General features: G+C 44.7%; 2 protein-coding genes across 3 annotated transcripts in view; one reads left to right on the top strand and one right to left on the bottom strand.

The window, feature by feature from the left end:
- The first annotated feature begins 520 nt into the window (after nt 1–520).
- On the top strand, nt 521–8,994 carry pax9 (paired box 9). The gene is made up of 3 exons (XM_035610608.2): nt 521–829; nt 1,477–2,091; nt 7,939–8,994. The coding sequence occupies exons 1-3, from the start codon at nt 826–828 to the stop codon at nt 8,112–8,114; spliced, it is 795 nt and encodes a 264-aa protein (XP_035466501.1). The 5' UTR covers nt 521–825; the 3' UTR covers nt 8,115–8,994.
- A 3,129-nt stretch (nt 8,995–12,123) lies between these two features.
- Nucleotides 12,124–21,791, bottom strand: part of slc25a21 (solute carrier family 25 member 21) — an 82,974-nt gene continuing 73,306 nt past the window's right edge. For both annotated transcript variants that reach the window (XM_035610867.2, XM_047327213.1), the window contains 7 exons: nt 21,716–21,782; nt 20,877–20,936; nt 17,603–17,710; nt 17,316–17,480; nt 15,539–15,720; nt 13,874–13,926; nt 12,124–13,609 (listed from right to left, as the gene is read on the bottom strand). In XM_035610867.2, coding sequence (XP_035466760.2) covers nt 13,548–13,609; nt 13,874–13,926; nt 15,539–15,720; nt 17,316–17,480; nt 17,603–17,710; nt 20,877–20,936; nt 21,716–21,782 — 697 coding nt within the window. In that variant the 3' untranslated portion in view covers nt 12,124–13,547. The remainder of the gene's footprint in view (nt 13,610–13,873; nt 13,927–15,538; nt 15,721–17,315; nt 17,481–17,602; nt 17,711–20,876; nt 20,937–21,715; nt 21,783–21,791) is intronic.

Genomic DNA, 21,791 nt, shown 5'->3' with positions numbered 1-21,791 from the left:
CCCCACTATTTCCTTAATGGTTCCCATTAAAGAAGGTTAGGGATGAAGAGGGGGTGTAGTGGAGCGTAAAGCCACCCAAAGTTAGGCTTTCCCACCTTTTTTTTTGTTTTCATAGTAGAAGTTGGCATTTGTTTTATTTTGAAAGGATTCACCCTGGCTACACAAACACAACACAATCACGGTCAATGACAGCGAAGCGTGTGGTTCAATGTGTGCATTTTAACCACACGCTTGCACTATTTATATTTTTTTCAGGTGATATTTCCCTGTGACCGTCAGCCTCCGGAGTTTCTTTTACGCATCTTTTAATTTACTGCCACGTCTAAAATGAAAAGATGAAGATCTTATCCAAAACCTTCATTTGCATTATACTCACCGTGTCTCAATAACAAATGCATTCATGGTGGTATATCCCCAGCTTTGCTTTCTGATGGGGAGCGAGAGCAGGGCGAGGAGGAGGACTTTGGGGAGGGGAGGGGGGTGGGGGGGCTGGGGTGGTGTCTCTGTGGACTTGTCATGTCAAAACTTCCAGACCAATGGCGGCTCGGCTCCGCGCAATCCCGGGCGTCCATCAGCCAGCGGAGCCAATCGGCGGCGGAGGAGCGTCGGAGGTCCAGCCTACCGATTTCAACAGATTGAAATGTAAAGCCTGTCTCCGGCGCCGTCAGGAAACAGATCGAGAAATTTTGCCCCCGTTGTTCCTTTATCGCACGAGAAGTATTTTCTTGGACGCGGTTCTGGACGGCGGACACGCTGGACGCGGAGCAGGACCCACGTAGGAGGCACAACCCGGACGCCGTGTTCTTCCTTTGCGGTTTCAACACTATGGGTGAGTTCAGGAGTTGGATCGGGTTTTTTTTTTTTTCTCTTCTTTCGTCCTTGTCAGGGGATGCAGCGAAAGGTCCAACGACCCAGCGGCAAGGTCGGGGGAACTACGGCGAGGTATTGTCTGTGTGTGATGTTCTGACGGGTCAGTTTGACTTTTTAATCCGGCGCAAATTGACTGAATTATCACATTACGCACGAGGTTTGGCATCGACTAATGACAACGTGTGTGTGAAGTTTAGCGCGTGTGCACGACAGCTATCAGTCAGCTATTGGTTGGCTGCAGCTTTTCACCCAAACATCACACACAAGTCAGAGATAAAGTTTAGTTTTTGTGTCAAACAGATTTTTGGTAAATTCACTTTGAGATCTAAAAGGTGCAGCTTTTGCGCAATGATGTGTTTTCAAGTCAGATACGTATTTTGGTTAGATTGCGGTTTTATGAAGGGCAAAACACTTGGCATAACCGTTTAACACATTATCTGTTTGTTATATTTGACTGTGTTTAATCCTATTCATTGTAAAAAAAAAAAGACATTATGAATTATAGTTTTCACCGGGGTTATAAGACATCTGTGGCGGGCCTCGGTTCGGTTACCTAATCGCTCTCTCATCGTTCTGGTCTGCTGTGTGTTTGTTTTTTGACACCAGAGCCCGCCTTCGGTGAGGTGAACCAACTCGGCGGCGTGTTCGTCAACGGCAGGCCGCTGCCCAACGCCATCCGGCTCCGGATCGTGGAGCTGGCCCAGCTCGGGATTCGACCCTGTGACATTAGCAGGCAGCTGCGCGTCTCGCACGGCTGCGTCAGCAAGATCCTGGCGCGCTACAACGAGACCGGCTCCATCCTCCCGGGGGCCATCGGGGGCAGCAAGCCGCGGGTCACCACGCCCACCGTGGTCAAGCACATACGGACATACAAGCAGCGGGACCCGGGGATTTTTGCCTGGGAGATCCGGGACCGGCTACTCGCCGACGGCGTGTGCGACAAGTTCAACCTCCCGTCCGTCAGCTCCATCAGTCGGATCCTGCGCAACAAGATCGGGAACCTGTCCCAGCAGAGTCAGTACGAGTCGGGCAAGCAGGCGCCGCACCCGCCGCCACAGCCGACGTTACCCTACAACCACTTGTACTCATACCAGGCATCCAAGGTGCCCACTCCCCCCGGCATGCCCACCCTTCCCGGACACATGGCCATGCACAGGATATGGCCCTCCTCGCACTCCGTAACAGATATTCTGGGGATACGGTCTATCACGGAGCAACAAAGTAAGCATGGCTGCATGGAGGGCGGTGACACTTGTTTACCGCGCACGACCATCTTTTATCCAACTTTTGAAAATGGGGGTTTTTTACGCACAAGAGTGAGTGTGTGAGAGTGAGAGAACGAAAGAGCAGGGGCACGTATTATTTTAATTTGTTTACCTTTGAGTTAATAGTTTTTCATATAGGCCCGAAAAAGTAACTATGGGGAAGTTCTGAGGTCACAGAGGGAGAGGGTTGAAGTGTCACTTGACCACACGTCACTTTCTCATGTAATGTCGCGAGTTATGATCGCTGAGCATTTTTTGGTTGGGCCTTTTTCGCGGATAATTTCACGCCACGTCCAATACACGACCACCTCCAATGACACGCTACGCATTTTATACACGCCATCCCCTCTATATCACGCAGAACCCGATGCTGACGGGCATTTGGAAGCGAGGCAACGGGTCAGTTGGGGAACAGATGGTCCATGCGGCTCGCAGTGTAATGATTAAGAGGCGGATGTGGAATATTAAAAGGGACAGGCGGCGGTGAGATGGAGTGTAGAGGTGAAGGGTGCTGACTGTTTGCCATGACTCGGAGCCAGACTTTTTGTGTGATGCGGGGGTCCCACCGTGACCCCAGGCCCTGGGAGAGGCAGCCTCGCGTCAAGATCCTTTTTTTAAATTTTATTTTATTCCTGTTGTAGCCAGTGTGTTTGTAGTTTGTCGCGTATGCGTGTGTGTGTGTGTGTGTGTGTGTGTGTGTGTGTGTGTCACATGCAGGTAGAAAAGGCCCAGATTACTTTTTGTCTCGCGGCTCCACAAAGACCTGTGTGTGTGCGCGCGTGTGTGTGTGTGCGTGCGTGTGTGTGTGTGCGTGTGTGTCTTTTCTATTTTGGAAACAGTTGAAACAGGATCCGGCATAAATCAGTGTTAATGGTCGGCTCGGTGTCGTGAGAAGGGATTTTATTTTTTTCCTGAGGAGCTCGCTTTTCCAGCGGCAGGAGGGGAAAGTGTTGTCAGTCCCGTTCTTTTTGTTTTGATTTTTTTCAAGTATAGTCCAACCGTAGGATATGAACGCGCGGCTGCCCCGGCTCCTGTCTCTGCTCTCGGCGGTGATCTGAACGGGGCCTGACGCCAGGCAGATATCACGAGGGGGGGATGAGTTTCTCCATAAACTATTTATGTATTTCCAAATTATTAGCAGATGTTTGTGGCAGGGTTTTTTGAATGCTGGGTTAAGGGGTTTATGTTAAGCGCGAGAGCTCATTTGTACCAATTTATTTTTAAAATTATATATATATATATTTGGAATTTAATGGAACATTGGCAGGTTATAGATTATAAAAATTGAGACGATACGCACAGGCTTGATTCTGTAAATTATTGATTTAAACTTGTTTTACTTAAGGTGCACATATAACGAATAGGACACGCTGGGGATGAATTCAAGGCCATGCATCAGTATGGGCAGAAACAAAGATTTTTTAAAAAGTGTTATATGGGCTCGAGGGATCATTATGGATATCATATCTATGACGCACTAATATAGAGGGAGACGGTGATCAGTCAATCTGACTAAAGCTTCACGCCCACCGGGAGTAATCTTACAAAAATCAATCTCAGAGCAGGCCTCAATCTGATCCATAAAAACATAAAGTTGAATTCGGTCTATACATAAATATTCTGCAGGGGAAGTGAAAATAGTCAATGTTCTCTGTCACAGTCGGGTCAAGGTTATTGATTATTGGTTAAAGAAACTCTCTAAAATTATACATATTTCTATAGAAGATTTTAATCCAACGTGCAGGTCATTGGACAGAAAAAAATAATCAATTCTCAAAATCAGATTATATTTGAACTACATCAAATTTATTATATAAAACAAAAAACCCCAACTTGACGCACAGGAAAGCCGGTTGACACGAGCTATTTACATGTTTTTTCCGTGAAGTGTGCGTCGTGTCCCCCGCAGCCTGGATCACCTGGGCCCGGTGTTTGTGTACGACCCCCCCCCCCCCCCCCCCCCCCCCCCCCTCCCCCCCCCCCTCCCCCTCTGACCGTCCTCTCCTCTGTCCCAGTCAGTCACAGTCCATCCTTGCCCTGCGCCACACGAGGAGAATGGAGCGCTGTGATGAACGGGACTCATTTCCCAGCGCGCCACTAAATAGTCAATGTCGTGGATGAAACCGCATTTTGAACCTGACGCAAAGTACACAGGTAAACTGAAGGATTGAACCCCCTTTCTTTATTTCTCCAACTCTCACGCAGCGACAGAAAATCCACACTTAATAAGGCCACTAATCTAATCACAGTCTCTTTTAAAAATATATATATATATATATATATTTTAATAATCGTGTGTCCTGGGAACTTCCCCTCGTCAAAAACGCGCTCCTTCTGTTGGCTATAGCTGGTAATGGGTGCACATATTTAACTTTGTATTAATTTTTTTGCTTTACAAAGTAACTACTTCCTGTATAGTCCTGCTGCAATGGTGTCAGTGCTTTTATGAATCGTTTCAGTGTAAACTATTTAATAATAACAATTAGTGGCTTCAATGGTTTTGGATACAGTCTCTAGTAATTCTCTTGGTTTTTTCTTCCTCTGAAGCTAGTTGGGCTCTTGAAATCAGCTGTGACCTAAAACCATAAAAAACTAATACATAATCGGTTTTCCTGCTAAATTATTTTAATATGATAATCTGAACAGATTAAATACTGGAGTCCATGTGGTGTGAGCCTTGATATATATATATTTTAGTTTTTAGTAAAAATAAAATAAAATACAGTAGTCTATATACTAACACTTTGTTTAAAGCATGTGTTGTGCAGGCCTGACCCATGGGGATATTAATAATTTTTCCACTAAGTTGTTAAAGTCGATAGACAGAAATGCAATATCCCAAAAATAAAGACAGGATGCAGAATAATATAACTACTGATGACGAGTTTCACACATTCACATTAAATTAAGAAATATCTAAATATGTTATACTATTGAAAGGTGAGGACTCTACATTTAAAAAAAAAAGTATAATTCTTAATTGTTTTAAATCCAAAAATAAACGTCTCGTCCGAGGCTTCTGTTTTTTTTAAGATTTTCTAAGAAACGAAGGGCTACGACTGATTATGGGTTTTTTATCTCTAATATATTTTATATATATTATATTTGTTATATGAAATATATTTTTTCGCTTCTTCATCACATCGTCATGCTGTTGGCCGGGAACCAGACACGAGATGCTTTTTCAAAGTAACACGGGACCCGCAGCGACTGTCTGCGCGTCTGAAAACCAAACAGCGACACACAGAACCAGAAGTGAGCCATTAAAAGGCAGAAAATAACAAGTCCATAAATTACAGAGTTTTTTTACTGCGTGAAAAACAAAGGACGGCGAGGCGGCTTGTGCTGGGCTGAGGTCGGAGCGACGGGACAGTGACAACATCTGACGACAGGACATGTCATGCAAAGATCGCGTGGAGTTTAGAAAAGCAACTTTTCATTTGCTTGATTTCAAAGCAAGATGTCAGGATAGTTGGGTTTTGTTCCTTTTAAAGATTTTTCCTTAAAGCTATAGAGCTTTGAGTTCTATATATTTGTCCTCAAGTATCAGGAGGCCTCACACACACACACACACACACACACACACACACACACACACACACACACACACACACACACACACACACACACACACACACACACACACACACACACACACACACACACACACACACACTCCTGCGGTCGGTAACATGTGGCCTATGGGCGCTGGGCAGGGGGCCGCTGCACCCAGGGGACCCTCGGGGTTTTCCCCTGGAAGACGAAAAAAGGGAAAAATGAAAAAAAAAACAGGGAAGAAGAGCAGAAGAGCAGAAGCCACCATAAAAATTAATTTCACGGTTATAAGCTCGTGTCCCCCGCGCCGCGGCTCGGAGCTGAATCCGGTTTATGTTTGTCAGCAAAAAAAATAATATATATATAAATAAATAAATGAAAACAGTTAGTCTACATGTAATGGCTTCTATTCTCGCTGTTGTCAAAATGCGTTCAAAACGTTTAAACTTTTCAAAAATGTATTCGGAATATGAGTAATGAGATCAGATTGTGGCAACGTTAATCCGTTTGAGTTTTAAAATTATTAAAATGAATGGCGTCTTTGCTTTTATTATCAGTTGATTGTTGTTGCTTCACTGCAACTAAAAATAATACTATTTTTCTTATTAACATCTTGTGGTGAACAAATGAACCCACACCGGTTCATAATACAATGTTTGAGGCTATTTCAAATTGCGGCAATTATATTATTAAAGGATATATATCTTTTTAAAGTGTATGCTCTTAAATAAACCACATCTTTAAATTCCAAAATATAAATTTATAGCATCCATTACCTAAACAAGTATATTTAGAAAGATGACGGCTGGTGGACAAAATAAATGTAAAAATTTAAAAAACAGGAGCAGTGGCACAAACACACACACACGCCCTCTGGAAACCTTGTACCTTTGTTGACTTTGTGTCAAACAAGTGTTGATTCATCTCTGTGGCTGAAGTTACTGACGCTTGCGTCGTCGATTCATACTCAAAGGTGCTGCAGAGATCGTGTGTGTGTGTGTGTGTGTGTGTGTGTGTAGGTGTGTGTGTAGGTGTACAGTATGTGTATATTTATGTTTGTATGTGCTGTGTGTGTGTGTGTGTGCGTTGAGCTTTTATTAGCAGGCAAAGTGACAATCTTATACACAAAATTATTGAAATGAAAAACTGTGATTTTGAACAGCTGAAAAAAGCCAGTAGAGTATTTTTAGGGAAATAAGCTGCTGTGTCACAGAGCCAATTGAAGACACAAACACCCACAGTCACCCAGCACAGAGCCACAAACACCCACAGGCGTGTACACCCACACCCACACCCACACACACACACACACACACACACACACCTTTCTATAGTAATGTTTCATAATCACCACAAATCCGGTTGGACTGTTATTCTTCGTGTCTATTTTTCTTCTTCTCCTAAATGCTCGTGTCTCGGCCGGTCCGAGCTTCTCTACGAAAAATAAGTCGGTAGTAACAGAAAAGATCCCAAACCGTACAAATAATTCGCAGTAGTCGCAGACCACCCAGTAACCGAACGTTCGGCCTCCCTGCTGAAATGCTTTTGGTGAATTCCTCAAGTTAAGTCCTGTCGCCGTGCCAGACGAGCAAAAGCCCATTCATGCTTCAAAACTCTATCCGCTCGCCCGCGTTCTCTATCATATTTCCCCTCTTCCTGCCCTTTCACTCTCAATCTCTCATGACATCTGTTTTGTGGCGCGCTCCCTCCTCCCTCCAATCCCCCTCCCCAACCAACCACCCCCGTCTCCCATCGTCTGGCGTGGTAGATCCAACGCCGGCGGTGAAAACGTCCGCGTTTTTAGGCGGAGCACGAGACCCACATCCAGACGGGGGCAAATTGCGCATGTATATGGTTTTTATACACGTTTAATATGTTCCAGGGCCACGAGAGCGCATAATTGATCATTCGTACTTTCATCAAAAAATTGGGAAAATAGTTTTGTTTTTTTTATGTCGCGAAGTTAGTATTCAAGTCTCTGGCGTTTATAATTCAACCATCGCTTGGCCTTTCACTTTCTCTTTTTTCCCCATTACATCTCAGCTGCTTGTGCGTGTGTACCTGGGTTGGAGTCATTGACTAACTTTACAAACTTCTCAATAATCTCTCAACTGACTGTGGCATTCAATTTCTCGTTTTTAAATTCTGAAGAAAATGAGTTTCGCCCCAAACAAAACAACAGTGACCTTTCTGACCTTTCAACGCCGACCATCACCTTTCTAATCGTCCCCTCTCTTTCTGTGCCCAGACGCCGAGTGGATCGCCCACAGCGAACAGCTATGTCACAGCGCCCAGCATCCCTCCCTACCACCCTCCCACCCGAGCGTCACCCTGCACGGGGTCCAGCGCCACCACGTCGGCCTGTGCGACCGGAGCCACATGGCAGCCGGCCAGTGGCAGTGCTCCATCTCCCCGCAGCTGTGACATCGCCGCCGCCGCCGCCACCTCTGGCCCCTCGAGAGCATTGACGAGCCAAACCCTGTGACGCCGTCCACACCCGGTCTCCGCCTCGGCGCTGTGAAGTCGGCTCCACAGACCGATGGAGGGGAGGAGGCGAGACAGAGACACAGGGGGAGTGGAGGTGAGATATGGCGAGGACAGGAGGCACCAAGTCTGTCCCATTGGGCCTCATTCCTGCCTCCTTTGAACGAAGGACTCGGGGCCCCGGGAGCCATGTTTGCGCCGCCTCCCTCATCCTCCCCTCGCTACACAACAGTTCTGAGCAAAGACACGAGGAATAAATTTCTTTTACTACAAACTTTGTCTGAAAGAACTTGCAGGACAGGTGTACTGAAGGACTGATGTACGACTGCTACTCCATCCATCAACACAGTTCCTCTCAGATTCTTTTACCGCACACTTCTGCTGCAAAATGTCTTTGGGCGAAACGGGGTAATGTATAACTTCAAGAATGAGCAATAACAGAAGAGGGGAGAGAAAAAAAAACCTTTTTGCATTAGTGTTTTCAGGGTGCTTATTAATTGCTATTGTTGTTTTTTTGTGTTTGTATGCTTTTTGTTGTTGTTGTTGTTCATGTTTTGATAAAAGTAACTGTCCTATGGTGCATTGTTTTCCCACTTCTCTAAAAAAAAAAAAAAAAAAAAAGTAGCCTATGCAAAGAGCTCCAGAGAGAAGTTTATTATTTATTAGATCAAGGTACGATGAATGAAGTGCAATTAGCCGTACAGACAGCATGGGAACCTCCGCGCACGTTTAGACAAATTGGCATCGGTCTGATGTTGGAGAATTGACAATTGTTGCACAATGAAATTGAATGTATCTTATTAAATTTGTTTGGCTGTTATTGGTCTCCGTGAGGTTTTGCTGGTTGTTTGTGTGGGGGGGGGGGGGGGGGGGTCCTGAACGCTCTTCCTCTCTCTGGCAGCGTGTTAGCCGGGCTTAATCCAGGGTACTGCAGCCGACTGGACCTGTTTTACATGAAACTGCTTTTCATAAAAGGAAAAGAAGAAAAATGAACGTGCTCGTACAAAGCCCTGTATTTTCCATTACCGTGTTTCACGGCTCACTAGGAAAGCTGGTCAGAAATGGTTTGAGCGCGCACACATTATGTGGTGTTTTGTCACCACATAATGCAATTTTGTTTTAAAATCTTCAGGCCTCCGACACGACGCAGATCAGGTACACGTCCTCGAAAAAAACTCACTGCGCTAAACCTTTTATGCTCGTAAAAATAAAACTCTACCACCAGCGTATTTGATGGGAGACAAAGGGATGAATGGTTGAAAGAAATTAAATTACATCAACTCATTCTGCAGATGTTTTTTATCCAATGAGACTTACAGATGGGGAGTGTGGGAGATTGGGAAAAGACAGGCACCAATAATAAGTGCTTGAATTATATAAAAGTACATTTATATCCTTTTATTCAAAATTATATTTTATGCATTTTTCCAGTTAAAGCATTTTATGGTGAGGGTAAAGTGACGCAAATATAAAATGCTGTAGTATTACCAAAACACAGAGAAAGATAGCATTTTTTCCAATCTTAATGTTTATACTTTTGAATATATAGCCTTCAGTAAACTTCTCATGAGGTATGATTTGGAAGGGCCTACCGTCCTCAGTAGAGAATGTCTTCCGTCATACATTCAAATTTTCCAATTATTTAAAACAGCTTTATGTGGGTTCAAACTCAACGTGTTCATTACAAAAAAAATTAAATAAAGAAAAGCACATAGGCCAGCTTACAAATGACAAGTTTGCAAAAGTTTTGCGGGGGTTGTAGTGTAATGAAGTATGAGTGAGTCTGGCAGTAAATCAGAGATGTGAACTAACTAGGCTCCAGTGTGGGCCCAAAGTCGTAGACTGATAACTTAGATGAAATTGCCATTGAACGCAGCGTTTACCTGCTGCTGAGGGTTGAGGTTGCTTTCAGCCACGGCGCCGTGTTTCCATTGCCCCTGTTGTTACAACATAAACAGTGCCTCCTTGTGTGACAGTGTCAACAGTCCTCCCCAATGCGAAAGGGGCTGATTTGACTTGGAAAGCACTGTTCCCCGCATCCAGTGGTCACGGACCGTTGCCCGGGGATCGTAGTGTTTCTTTGACCGTACGTGAACCACATCACAGGGACGTGATGATTGTACAACTCGCCGCCACCAGCCGGCCCTCACGGCCGCCGCCGCCGCCGCCACCCCCTCCCCCCGAAAACCATCCTCCATCATCCATCACGTACAGCAAATGATAGTTAACTCTTGAGTGGCATGAAAGAGTCGTAACTTCTTCTACCTCAGCCTACAAACAACGAGGCCAAAACAACTTTTCCTTTCAACTAAGGCTACATGAACCGAGCACAGCCTTGTTAGCCTCCTCTGACTCACACAACAAAATTAAAATGTGGTCGTCTTAATTGACGCCAGTATTTAAAAAATAGGAACAGTGTGTGTTCTAGACAGGAGGAACGGCTTCTCGAGGGTCTAATAATGCTTGTTGTTGTAGTCTAATGTTGGTCAGCTTTATGGAGGCGAGGTCTAAAAAGGCCCGAGTTTTAAAAATAGGGGGCCGACACGTGTTTATAATTAATGATGTTGAGTCTGACTCCAGTGTCATATGGTTATCTTTACTTTCCCCACATGCAATCAGAAACACGACAGCCATTTGCCGAGTAACACAGTGCAGGGTAGGTAACGCCGTGTGAACACAGCACTTCGTGTGTGTTTCTGCTCCGGCGCACACACGAAGCTGACAACAGCCAGAATGTTTTCTTAATGCCTTAAAACAGCAAGGTTGTGCAGACAGGTGAGCAAAACCTCTGGAATAGAAGAAGAAGAAGAAGGAAAAAAAAAAAAAAAAAATCAGCTGGGCTTGGAAAATCACAACATGTCTGGTTCTGTGTCTTTGGTTCGTGTTCAATCACACCAACACAAATTACTGGGTTTTTTCTCCACGCAGTGTAAATCCGGGGAGATTTTAATAACACATTAATCATTACTCATGTCTGCGTTGGCGAAGACAGGTACGGCCACGCACGCCTTGTCAGAGTGGAGCCCCCTAGATTGAAATGTCAAGCGGGGAAGACGAGGAACATGCACGGATGGAAAGGGGTGAACAGAACATGAGGAGAAAGGGGGTCTCTCTCCGGCTTCTGGAGATTTATGATCTGCCCGGTGTGCAAGGGGAATCCAGGTGTAGGGCGGCTCTGTTGCTTGGCTACCGGCAAATATGCGCGAGACGCGTTACAAAACTGTCAGGTCTGAAACAAACACGCGCATTCAGCTCTCCATTTCAGAAGAGGACAGGTTGAACGCTGACAATTCCATCAGTCAGCGAGCTTGCAGTTGTTAAGTCTATCAACACAGGCTCCTTGGGCAAAAGGAAAAAACCCTTCCCCAAAAACCCCAGGAGCCGTTCCATTCTGGCAGAGACAGAAGCTCCCACATTAACGACTACAGTACTGTCAAATGCCAACGTGGCTCATGATATGCTACGACCACACGAGGTTGAGATGAGTCTCTTAAGAGAGCAGCCACCAGCCCTCAGGCTGAGCAACAGGTGTGTGTAGGTGTGTGTGTGTGTGTGTGTGTGTGTGTGCGTGCGCGCGCATATATATTTGTGTAAGAGATAGACTGGCAGGAGGAGAGAATGTGTGCGGTAACCCCCCTCGTCCTGCAGCCACATTTGAATTTCTTAAGCTTGTTGTTTTAGCTTGCACTTAAAGCTATGCTCGGGCACCGGCCCCCCGCCACCAGAGAGAGAAAACACTGACACCGGGTTGGCTGAGACGACTTTTACAGGCTGACAGGTTCTCAAACAACAAAGTGCTCTGATGGGTGGGGGGAGACGGACGGGAGACGGACGGGACTGAAGGAAGGTGATTACGAAGCTGAAAAGCTTCTAGAGAAGACAAACGTGCAACAACATATAGTGACGGTTACAAGATACACAACCCACACCCAACACACACACCAGGAAGTGAACGGTTACAATTTTTTTAATTATTATTTGTTACCAATACATGCAAGTAACTTTCAACAAATTCTAATATCATATATTGAGATAAAAAAAACAAAAAACATTTTTATACTTGTTGTAGTTTATAGGAGAAACAAAAATACCAGTCATGCAAAAAAAGATGGTTATTAAAAAGAAGTTCAGCAACAGGTCTAAAAAAAAAAAAAAAAAAAAAAAAAATCAGTTCTGAAGGCACCAATGTGAATATTTGGTTTGTTTGAAATAATAAGGCTCAGTGTTAACGCTGCGATCACAGTATATATTTTTCAGTTTTGTACCCGTGATGTATATGAAGATATGTACGTATATGAATGTACCGACGCTGACTTTAAAAACTGCACCCTGGACTGATTACTTTAAGATAGGAGTTAAATTCGATGGGGGTGTGTGATTCAGGTTGGTCTGTGAGACTCAGATGAACACAGCTCCTCTTCCAGTATTGTCAAATAAAATGTACAGTGCAGCTATATGAAAATTATATATATATATATATATAGATATATATATATCTATATAGATATATATACAACCGAGCCCTCTATAGTGGAACCTGAGTTTCATATTTTATTTTGGAAGCTCTTTTATGATTCTCGCGTGGACTCGCCATTTGTTCTTTATACTTCTTTTGTTTACATTAAAGCCCCTGAAAATCTGATTTCAAATATCAAGTATCTATCTGTTACTTCAACGTTTGTTATTATTAAATGTATAAAATCTCACAACTTCACATTTGATTCATCAGGACGATGTGGGTACGATTTGATCTGATTCGACTGACACTTAATGGCGACATAAGCAAACAGCTCCTCAACCGTCATCAGATTTTCGATTCAGATATTGCTCAACTCTGATTGGTTCAGAGAAACATGTGACATGTTTCTTATTTACTGGTCACCCCCAGGAAGGGGTCAGAGAAAAACTTGCCTAAATCTGTCATGTGAGCAAACAATTTTTTTCTAAATTTGGAAGAAAATATCAAGATCACATTCGACACAATTTCACACAGTCAGACGCAAAAGTGAGAAAAGAGGTTTCAGGGCCCTTAAACCCGATTGTTCCACTGCTGAAAAACACTGGAACCGGTTTTCATATAGACGTATGATTTTTCTGGCGGTTTTGGAATATTACAGCTGTTTTTAATTCCTGACAGACGGACTCGGATGATGACGAGGGGGGTGTTTCCTTCGTGAGCTGCTTTCTAGGATAAACTGGAATGTTGGTTTTGGTATATTCTTCACACAATATTGTATATTCAAGGTAAACAAACTAACTAACAATGAAAAACTAATTTGGTCTTGTGTTTCCGGAGTCAGGTAACACTGTATTAGAGTTGAGGCACCATCCATAAGGCACTCTGGTGGTTTTCCTTCCCTTATTTTTTGGGGGTTACCAGTTCTTCTGCAGCCAGCCGAACACGTATTCATAGACCAGCAGCATCACCGCTCCACCTGTAACACGACACGAGAGCCACCGTCAATAAACACTTCTTCAACAGTGAACAAGCACAAGATGTTGACATTTAAATTTTACACAGATATAAAAAAGTTGACCTTTAGTGAGTACAAAATGAAAATAGCAAGAGTTCATACAGCTGAGAGGGACGTAGAGGAAGTAGAGACATTGCTAATCTCTAAATCTACTATTCAAACAACAACTGTTAGCTCAAGTTCAAACTTTTAAACATCAATCATAAAGTCTTCTTTTTTTGTTACCTGGTCCAAGCCTCATGATCTTGGGCACCAGCCCCTTGTACAGTGCCAAATATCTAAAAAGACAGAAACGGAACATTAATTTTGTACAAATACAAAGCACAATGGTTATGATCCAGATTATCAACATGTAAAGTTTTCAGATGGAGTAGAGGATATGATTATCCATTTCTCTCGGAGTGGTGAAACATTAAGTTCAATTTACTCAAGAACTGTACGTCTATACAGCTCTGAGGTACTTGTTCTCGAGTATTTTTATATATATATATGTCAGCTACACAAAATTTATATAGTTGTTAGTTACTGAGAAGATTTAGATCATTACAATTAAATATAACCAACAAATATATTATGATGTATTAAATTAGGTTTAAATGAGATAAAACTTAATGATGCCTGGGGGGAAATTCACAAGCTCCCCTGCCGTCTAGCAGTTTAAAAATAAGTATAATAACAATTTATATATTACTGCAGGGATAATTATAATCCAATATTTTAAAATACATTTTTCTGATATTCCATTGTGAGCCATTTTACTTTCTCTGCTTTAAGTGTATTTTTAGATATTTTTCCTTTTACTTAAAATTCCAAATGCATGACTTGAAGAAACTCCTACACTGTATTGCTACCTACAAAAAAATAAAATCTGATTAATCTTCTTCCACACATTCCTGTCCTATAAAGCGTTCTCTCGTTCTTGAGTGTGAGTGTGTGTACGAGCTGGAGTGTGGATGTGTGTGTGCTTGCCTGCTCTGTCTGCTGGCCTGCCTCTCACTCTCTCAGGTAGAGAGCTGAAGTCTAACGGGCAGCGCTGGCGAGTACCTTGCCCTTAATGCATTCAAGGTGATCAGTGGCCGCCTGCCTCTGCCTCCGCCTCGTGCTCCCTGTCCGGCTCCCTGCCCCCGCCACTGATGGCGTTAATAAGGCTCGACCCACTTCCTCCCTGGCCCTCTGTCTGATTAGATTGACCCGTGGAGCGCCGCGCGGCTCGTTAGGGTCTGCTTAACGACGTCTCCCATAGGGACCAATAATTAGCAGGGACTGTGTTGTGTTAAGAGCAGGGGACTGGATGTGGCGGAGGGGGCACCGACCGCGCACCCCTGCGACGAAAAGCGTTTCAGTTGCTGTTGCCGCAGCCGCCCCCGAGGCTCCTGCGTCCACTAACTACAAACATCTCGCTGGCCCTTGCCTCGTGGAGCTGCATGGGGGAAAGTGGAGCGCCTGGGGCAACTGCTAACATAACATAGATCTTTCCTTGAAGCTTCCATTTGGAGCTGTCATTCTCCGGAGCTCGAAAAATATGTTAACATTTACTGTACAACTGACAGACTGCAGAAATGTATGATCACACGTGGGGAACGCGGCCCGGAATCTAACGTCACTTTCTTTGGTTTCCATTCATCAGATCACAGCTGTGCATCAAGTTATTCATGCCGGTTCCTCTGTAGTCCGTGTAGGAAACTTACACCGTACAGTGGAACTCGGCTAACTCGCTGGTACATTTGTCTTCTCTTGACAGCAAGCTTGAAAGATAACCAACTATCAATTGCTAACAAAACAGACAAAGTGGCTCATTAATTCTTGGATGCAGCAGAGACGAGCATTTGACATTTTTGTCTCGAGGATCGCCCACTCATCCCCTATCAACCCCCCCCTGTTTGTTCATACCCCTCCTCGCGGTACACGAGTGCCATGGTCTGGAAGCAGGTGCGATACTTGATCTCCCCTGGCACCGGCTGGGGGCCTTGGATGCGGCTCTTGGCCACGTCGAAGGGGATGTTCACGCAAGAGGAGATGGTCCCAGACACAAGGCCGATGGCGAACTTCCTCATGAACTCAAGGGTGGGGTCCTGGCAAAGAAGAGGGGAGATACGGGATCAAAATAAAGTATGAGTGCAACAGTGCCTTGGTGGCACGAAACAGAAATAAAGAGGAAGTAAAGCAGCATCACGGAGCAGACGAAAAATAAATGCCGATACATAATGTGCCCGTGCATGTGAGCGACGGCGAGGAGAGCATGGGCTTGTGCATATGATTGCAAAGCTGGCATGTAAGCCCCGATCATTTTATGGTAGCGGGGGGGCAGATTAGTGCTTCCTGACTGTGGTGCGGCGTTCTGATTGGCTGAGCAGAAGCACATGTTCCTCGGGGGAGCCAAGACAAGAGGATTTATAAACAGGGTTCATGCAGGCAGACTGGGGAGGCATATGGGGACAATTTGGGTAATTGGGCTGTGACTTGGCACAGGGGTATTACTGTACCAGAGAAGCCCAGACTCAGAGAGCTCTGACAGCTAATTGGCCAGGATATTTTTACAAATGACAGCAGCCTCTCTGGTCCGGGCCTTTCTCAAGCGGCCGGACACCCTGAGAGGCCGAGGTAAATCAACAGCTAATCCCACTTCTTCTGTTTTTTTCCCAAGTGGGATGTGGGGAAAGGGGGTAACGTACCCGCAGCTTAAGTACACCCATCAACCCACTTCCTAACAGCCTTGAGCAAACATCTCCTCACACATTCACTCGTGAATGATGGTGGTGGTGGTGAGCTATCTGCCTCCTTTGTGCTATTCAAATGGCGATAGGAGAGAAGCCCGAGCTCGGCCGGTGCTAAATTTGACTACGGACATGTTTGAGTTGCAAGCTCGTTGCTCACAAAAGGACTCTGGATGAACGCCACTATCAGCTCGGCCTGTGAGCTGTCGCAGCCCACAATATTTATCTTTCGCTGCCTTAACAATGGCCGCTCACACAAACAGGATCATTCCATCGATGTACATACCGATGGATCGTTCCCAAAAGCGACAGCCACAATCGGAGAAGAGAGCTATTTGAGTCATCTGGCCACATAATTATCATTCGCAGAGGATGGCCACTTGGTCAGCTGTACATCATGCGTCACTGGAAAATTTTGTAAAAATATAGCAGAGCCCGGCCTCCCACTGTAGCCTCCCTCCTGAAAAATAGCGCCGTTGTCTGCTTCCCATTAGTTCATTGGAGTTAATCTAATGCTCCGGTTTGTACATGTGGAACTGGCGTATGGTAACGTTTCCATTAAACAAAATTAACTTTTGTTTGGGCCATCAGGCCCTGCCGGATGTGTAACCGGAGACTTTGAGGATGTTATGAAGAGCAAATAGTCAAGGTATTAGAGGAGCTGATCTTACGAGCTCCGCTCTGATTTTTGCTTCCTCCTTGCCACGGCAGTCAGGCGGACTAATCACGCTGTCAAACACTTGCTGTTCCCCACTGGCGAGGTGGCTGGGACGCGTGCGTGTCATGTAGCCTGAGGTTAGCAAAAATTTGGTGTAGTCAGAGTTACATACTGCAAAGTGTAGCTAGAGAGTGTGCGTCTGTCACTCGGCTTGGGATTTGCATTTGTGGGCAAAATAAAAACCCCAAACAGAGCTGGAGGTCAGTGTGATCATAGATTTTGACGGGCGTGTTACCGGGTTGGAAGGAATAGCATCCTTGACGTTGAAGTAGAAGCCAAAGTAGATCATGTTGAAGACTCCATGGCGTCCGAGTGTTGAAGTCAATCCTTTATTCAGACCGCTCAGTCCGAAGCCGTCCGTCTTGATGATGCGTCTGGCTTGGGCGAATGAGGAGGGTTGCTATTTTGGAAAGGGGGTCAATTCAGAAGGAGGGACGTGTCAGAGGCCGACGCTAAAAACCACTGTGGCCTGTGGAGAAATGTGCACATTGCAAACACTTGCTGTATTTTATTTCTATCGACCTCTTTGAAGTTATCTCTGTTGGCCTGGAGACTGACTTTCACCACTTCGAATGGATTGACGACGACTGCCTCAGTCAAGCCTGCGCCGAGCCCCGCCGCAGACAGCGCCTGTGGAGGAGATGGAGGTGATTTAGGACTGAGAATGTGGAGATAGAGGAGCCGAGAGAGACAGAGAGAGAGAGAGAGAGAAACACAATAGACGATGAGGAAGAAGACTGCCAATATGTCCAGGCTGCGAGAGCCTGCGCTGAATGGTAGTTTATGCTTTTGGAAACTTGTTCCCAGAGTCTCTTTGTTTCGTCTGAAATGGACATTTTTCCGTCACGGCCGTCATTGTTGTCGTTTGACAAATGTCTGGAGACACACAAGGCAGCTGTGTTTGTTTTCACTTGAGAAAATGTCAGCTGACAGACGGGAGGCTGAACTAAAGACAGGAGAAATGTGAGAATAGTAGCAAGGTGGTTAAGACTGATTCTATTTCAATTATAATCCATGATTAGCAAAAGACCTATTCATAAATCTATATCCTTGACAAGTAATTAGCAGTGGATGTTGCAAAACTACATGTATTTCCATTTGGCCTGCGTGTGTGCGTGTGCGTGTGCTCTGGGAGAAGTGTAATGGGAACACGTCAAGAACGTGTCTATAGCTCATTACTCTTCCTGCCTCTTTATCCTGCTGTCAGAGCCCCGGGACGCATCCTCTCAGACGGGCCTCGCGATGTTTACACAGCCAGCCGGCCACGTTTTAATTCCTTATTTGTGTTATTACTGTGTGTGTCCTCATTAATCAGAGTGAAGACATTCAGCTGTGCCATGCGGAATAGGAGCAAGAGAGAGAGAGAGAGCAACATTCAGAACCGATCTGTAATTCACTCGCACTAATGATGTGATGTGATTACAGGACTTGATGCACACTTACTCCAGGGAAATGGAGTTGGAAGCACTCGACGAGGAAGCAGAAGACAGAGAGGAAGGAGGCGGAAGAGGAGGGAGACGAGAGTGTGATGGATGGGACAGGTAAACATTTCTCCACCAATGGCTGAAAAAGGCCACAAGCCGAAGATATGCGCCGTGTCTCGGCGGCCCCCGACGCTATGTTACAGGTATGCCATCCATCAAAGCTGACACTCGGCTGCCACCTGAATAGGTAGTGTGTGTATGTGTGTGTGTGTGTGTGTGTGTGTGTGTGTGTGTGTGGAGGTGGCTGCACCTCCGCGACGCAAATCTGTCCATCTTGAAACTCCCGACTCGAAATAACAGAAACCAGATTAGCAAAGCAGGATGAAAGAACCTGTATATTCATGAATTGTGGTGTAACCAGTCTCCAGAATGAACAACCACCAAGCAAACACACATTAGTTAATAATCACTCTGTCATCCATCACATTACTTTGGCACACTCGAGGTTGAAATCAAACCAAATTTATTACTTTTATTTCTTGCATGATTCATCGAATGTAGACGTAAAAACCTCTGATATCACTGTACGGATTAACACCAAACTGGTCGCTCCAAACTACCATTTATGTGATTATTTATTTCGAGAGTGGGGCCACATTTCTGCTCTGCTCAGTTGTTGTTTGACGTACAATTTGCAGGGGGTCACAATGCACGATTAATTTTCCTGAAGGATCAACTATACGGCTGTTGGACGATCTGTTGGTCTTCTGGCACGGCCAATAATTTTGGTTGGCCGTCGTCTCAGCAAGTCCGATTTCCCACAAAGCTGCTGTCAGAATATTAGTTATAAACTGTTGTGGGATTGTTTTAAAATCACTGCTGGAGTGTTTTTTACGCATTGGGGGTTAAATTACGCCCTTGAGACCGTGATGTGATATAAAACTGAACTTCACTGCAGAACAACGGACTCTTTGCATCTTCCAGCTCTGGCTCCATGTTTCTCCTCACTTTAGTAGAACGCTTTTCCCCTTTCCCTCTTTTTGTCACAAGTGCTGTTTCTACACAGTTGTGTTTTGAATTCTCAACGGATAAAAGCGACGGGGGATTTGATGCGTGCATGTTCGGTGTGAACGCACATGTCGGTCAACCGAACTGTTTTCAGTGTGAGAATAAAAGCTGCAGGTTTTGGCCGTGCAGATGAAAATGTGCAGCGAGTTAAAATATAAGCTGAATATAAAACACTCCTGTGTCAGCCCAGTTTTAAGTCTGCATTTTTAATATTATACTTATTGAGTCATTTCAAATCCAATGTGATGGAATGAATATCCAAAACTGTCACGATATTTACAGATGGGGCCGCACTAATCCCGTCTGATTTTTTTCATTTGAAGTAGCCTGCAATGTTTTAAAAAGACAACATTTTAACGTCGTAGTTATCTATAGTAATTTTTTCCGACTTTTATGAAATTTACAGGTGGCTGTGGATCAGGAGATAGAGAGGACGCCCACAAACCAGAAGGTCGGTGTTTCGATTCCTGCTTTCCCAGTCAGTTGCACACTCTAAATTGCCCCTGACGGCTAATCCGGCAGTGTATGAATGTGACGGGGGAAAACGTGGGGTATGAATGTGTGTGTGAATGGAAATGGCACTGTAAAAGCCCTTTTAGTGGTTAACAGCGTCATGTAAATACAGTCCGTTTACCATTTAAGTTATGTTTGTGCTAATCAACATACATGTTCTCACTCTGGAAGCCAATAAAATGAAAAACAAGACAAAGGCCCTGTAATAAAAACGTCTCCTGAGGATCAAACTTATGCTCTGTTGTTCAAACTGTGACTCAAAACTGTCATTGATTTAAGTTGCTTCACAGACTTTTATGAAACCATCTGTAATACAGTTGAACGTGTTAGTCATCGGGGACGCTGTCATATGTGCTTAATGCACAACAAAAAATGTTATTGTTATCGAAGTCGTCTTTTCTTAATCCATATATGACAATAATTCATTTGAACACTTCTAATGCGAGATGGCCTTTGGGTTTTGGGAGCTCAGCGGTTTTTATGTCAATTTTGAATTCATCACAATAACAAAGTCTAACACAAAAATGTAAAAATGAATAATGAATGATGTAAATGTACATGTGCATTACCTGTATTTGTACATGGAACAGCAGTGAAAACTAGACTGACAGGAACGTTTACATTTACATTAATTAATTTGGCTGCTAAAATTATTCTTGGCTTTTGACTTTGTCTTGTCCGTCTATGACCGGAGACATTTTTCCTGGCTCTGAGTGTGTGTGAGTCTGTGTGTGTGTGTGTTTGTTCTACAGGTGAAAGTGAGTTCAGGTGTTTCTGCGTCTAAGACTCACCACACCTGGAGACAGAGGGGTCAGGTTCAGCAACTTCTTGTATTGCTCGAAGGTGAAAAACTGCGGAGGGAAGATCAGGATGAATGAGCTGTCAGAACAGTCACAGTGCATTCACAAGCTGACATCCCAGCACACACACATATGCACAAGGACGCACACCCCATTAAAAACAGCTGCCACAAAAACACTCATGAGGAAACGCGAGCATTTCGGTGAGTGAGCTTTGAATCAACTTCTCCAGCAAGTGAAAATCAAGCCACTCACATTAAAACTTTAGATCTCCGTCTCAGCGTAATGCACATTCTCAAACAGGAGACATCCACTCATTTCTTCATCCGAGCAAAGGCCAAAATACCAGCAGAGGTGTTTTAATCGGGGCTTTAATTCGCTTTATTCTGTGCTCCAGACATTTCTCACCATCAGCCAGCTTTGTTCACTTTGCGAGCGATTACCCCATCTTCTCAGTGTGAGCGCCTATTAGTTCACACATCCTCGTTTCCAGCATCTCGTTACAGAGCAGCTCCACACCAGGCATCGGGCCTCCTCTGTGCCCACACCCCACCGACCCCCTTCGCCCCATGACGTGTAGTGCTGAATGCGGAGATGCACACAAAGGATCGAGCGCAGGGGAAGGCTTTCTGTAAAGTCTTCTGCGTCAATATTTGCTAGAACAAATAGGAGCGGCTGAGGGAATCTTGGGTTTATTCAGCATCTATGTACCAGAACAACTGTGGTCAGCGTGTTTTCATACAGCAGTGAAAGCACAGTGAAACCAGAGCCTGGGCTTAGAATCACAGCCCCAGAAGCAAAAAAATAACATGCACCATCTTTTATCTCACCTTGACTGCCCGCTTCGGGGTCTCTGCCACGATCGGAGGTAGGATCCCCTTGTAGAAGCCAAGGATGCTGCAGAGA

The sequence above is a fragment of the Scophthalmus maximus genome, chromosome 15, assembly GCF_022379125.1.
Source record: "Scophthalmus maximus strain ysfricsl-2021 chromosome 15, ASM2237912v1, whole genome shotgun sequence".
NCBI classification, from domain to species: domain Eukaryota; kingdom Metazoa; phylum Chordata; class Actinopteri; order Pleuronectiformes; family Scophthalmidae; genus Scophthalmus; species Scophthalmus maximus.
The sequence above is the reverse complement of the archived record's forward strand: the minus strand, read 5'-3'. Positions and strand labels throughout refer to the sequence as shown.

What these genes read in the sequence shown, in the direction of transcription:
- pax9 (XM_035610608.2), top strand. An exon ending in GTCTATCACGGAGCAACAAA is followed by an intron (nt 2,092 to 7,938) that starts GTAAGCATGGCT and finishes TTCTGTGCCCAG; the next exon opens with ACGCCGAGTGGATCGCCCAC.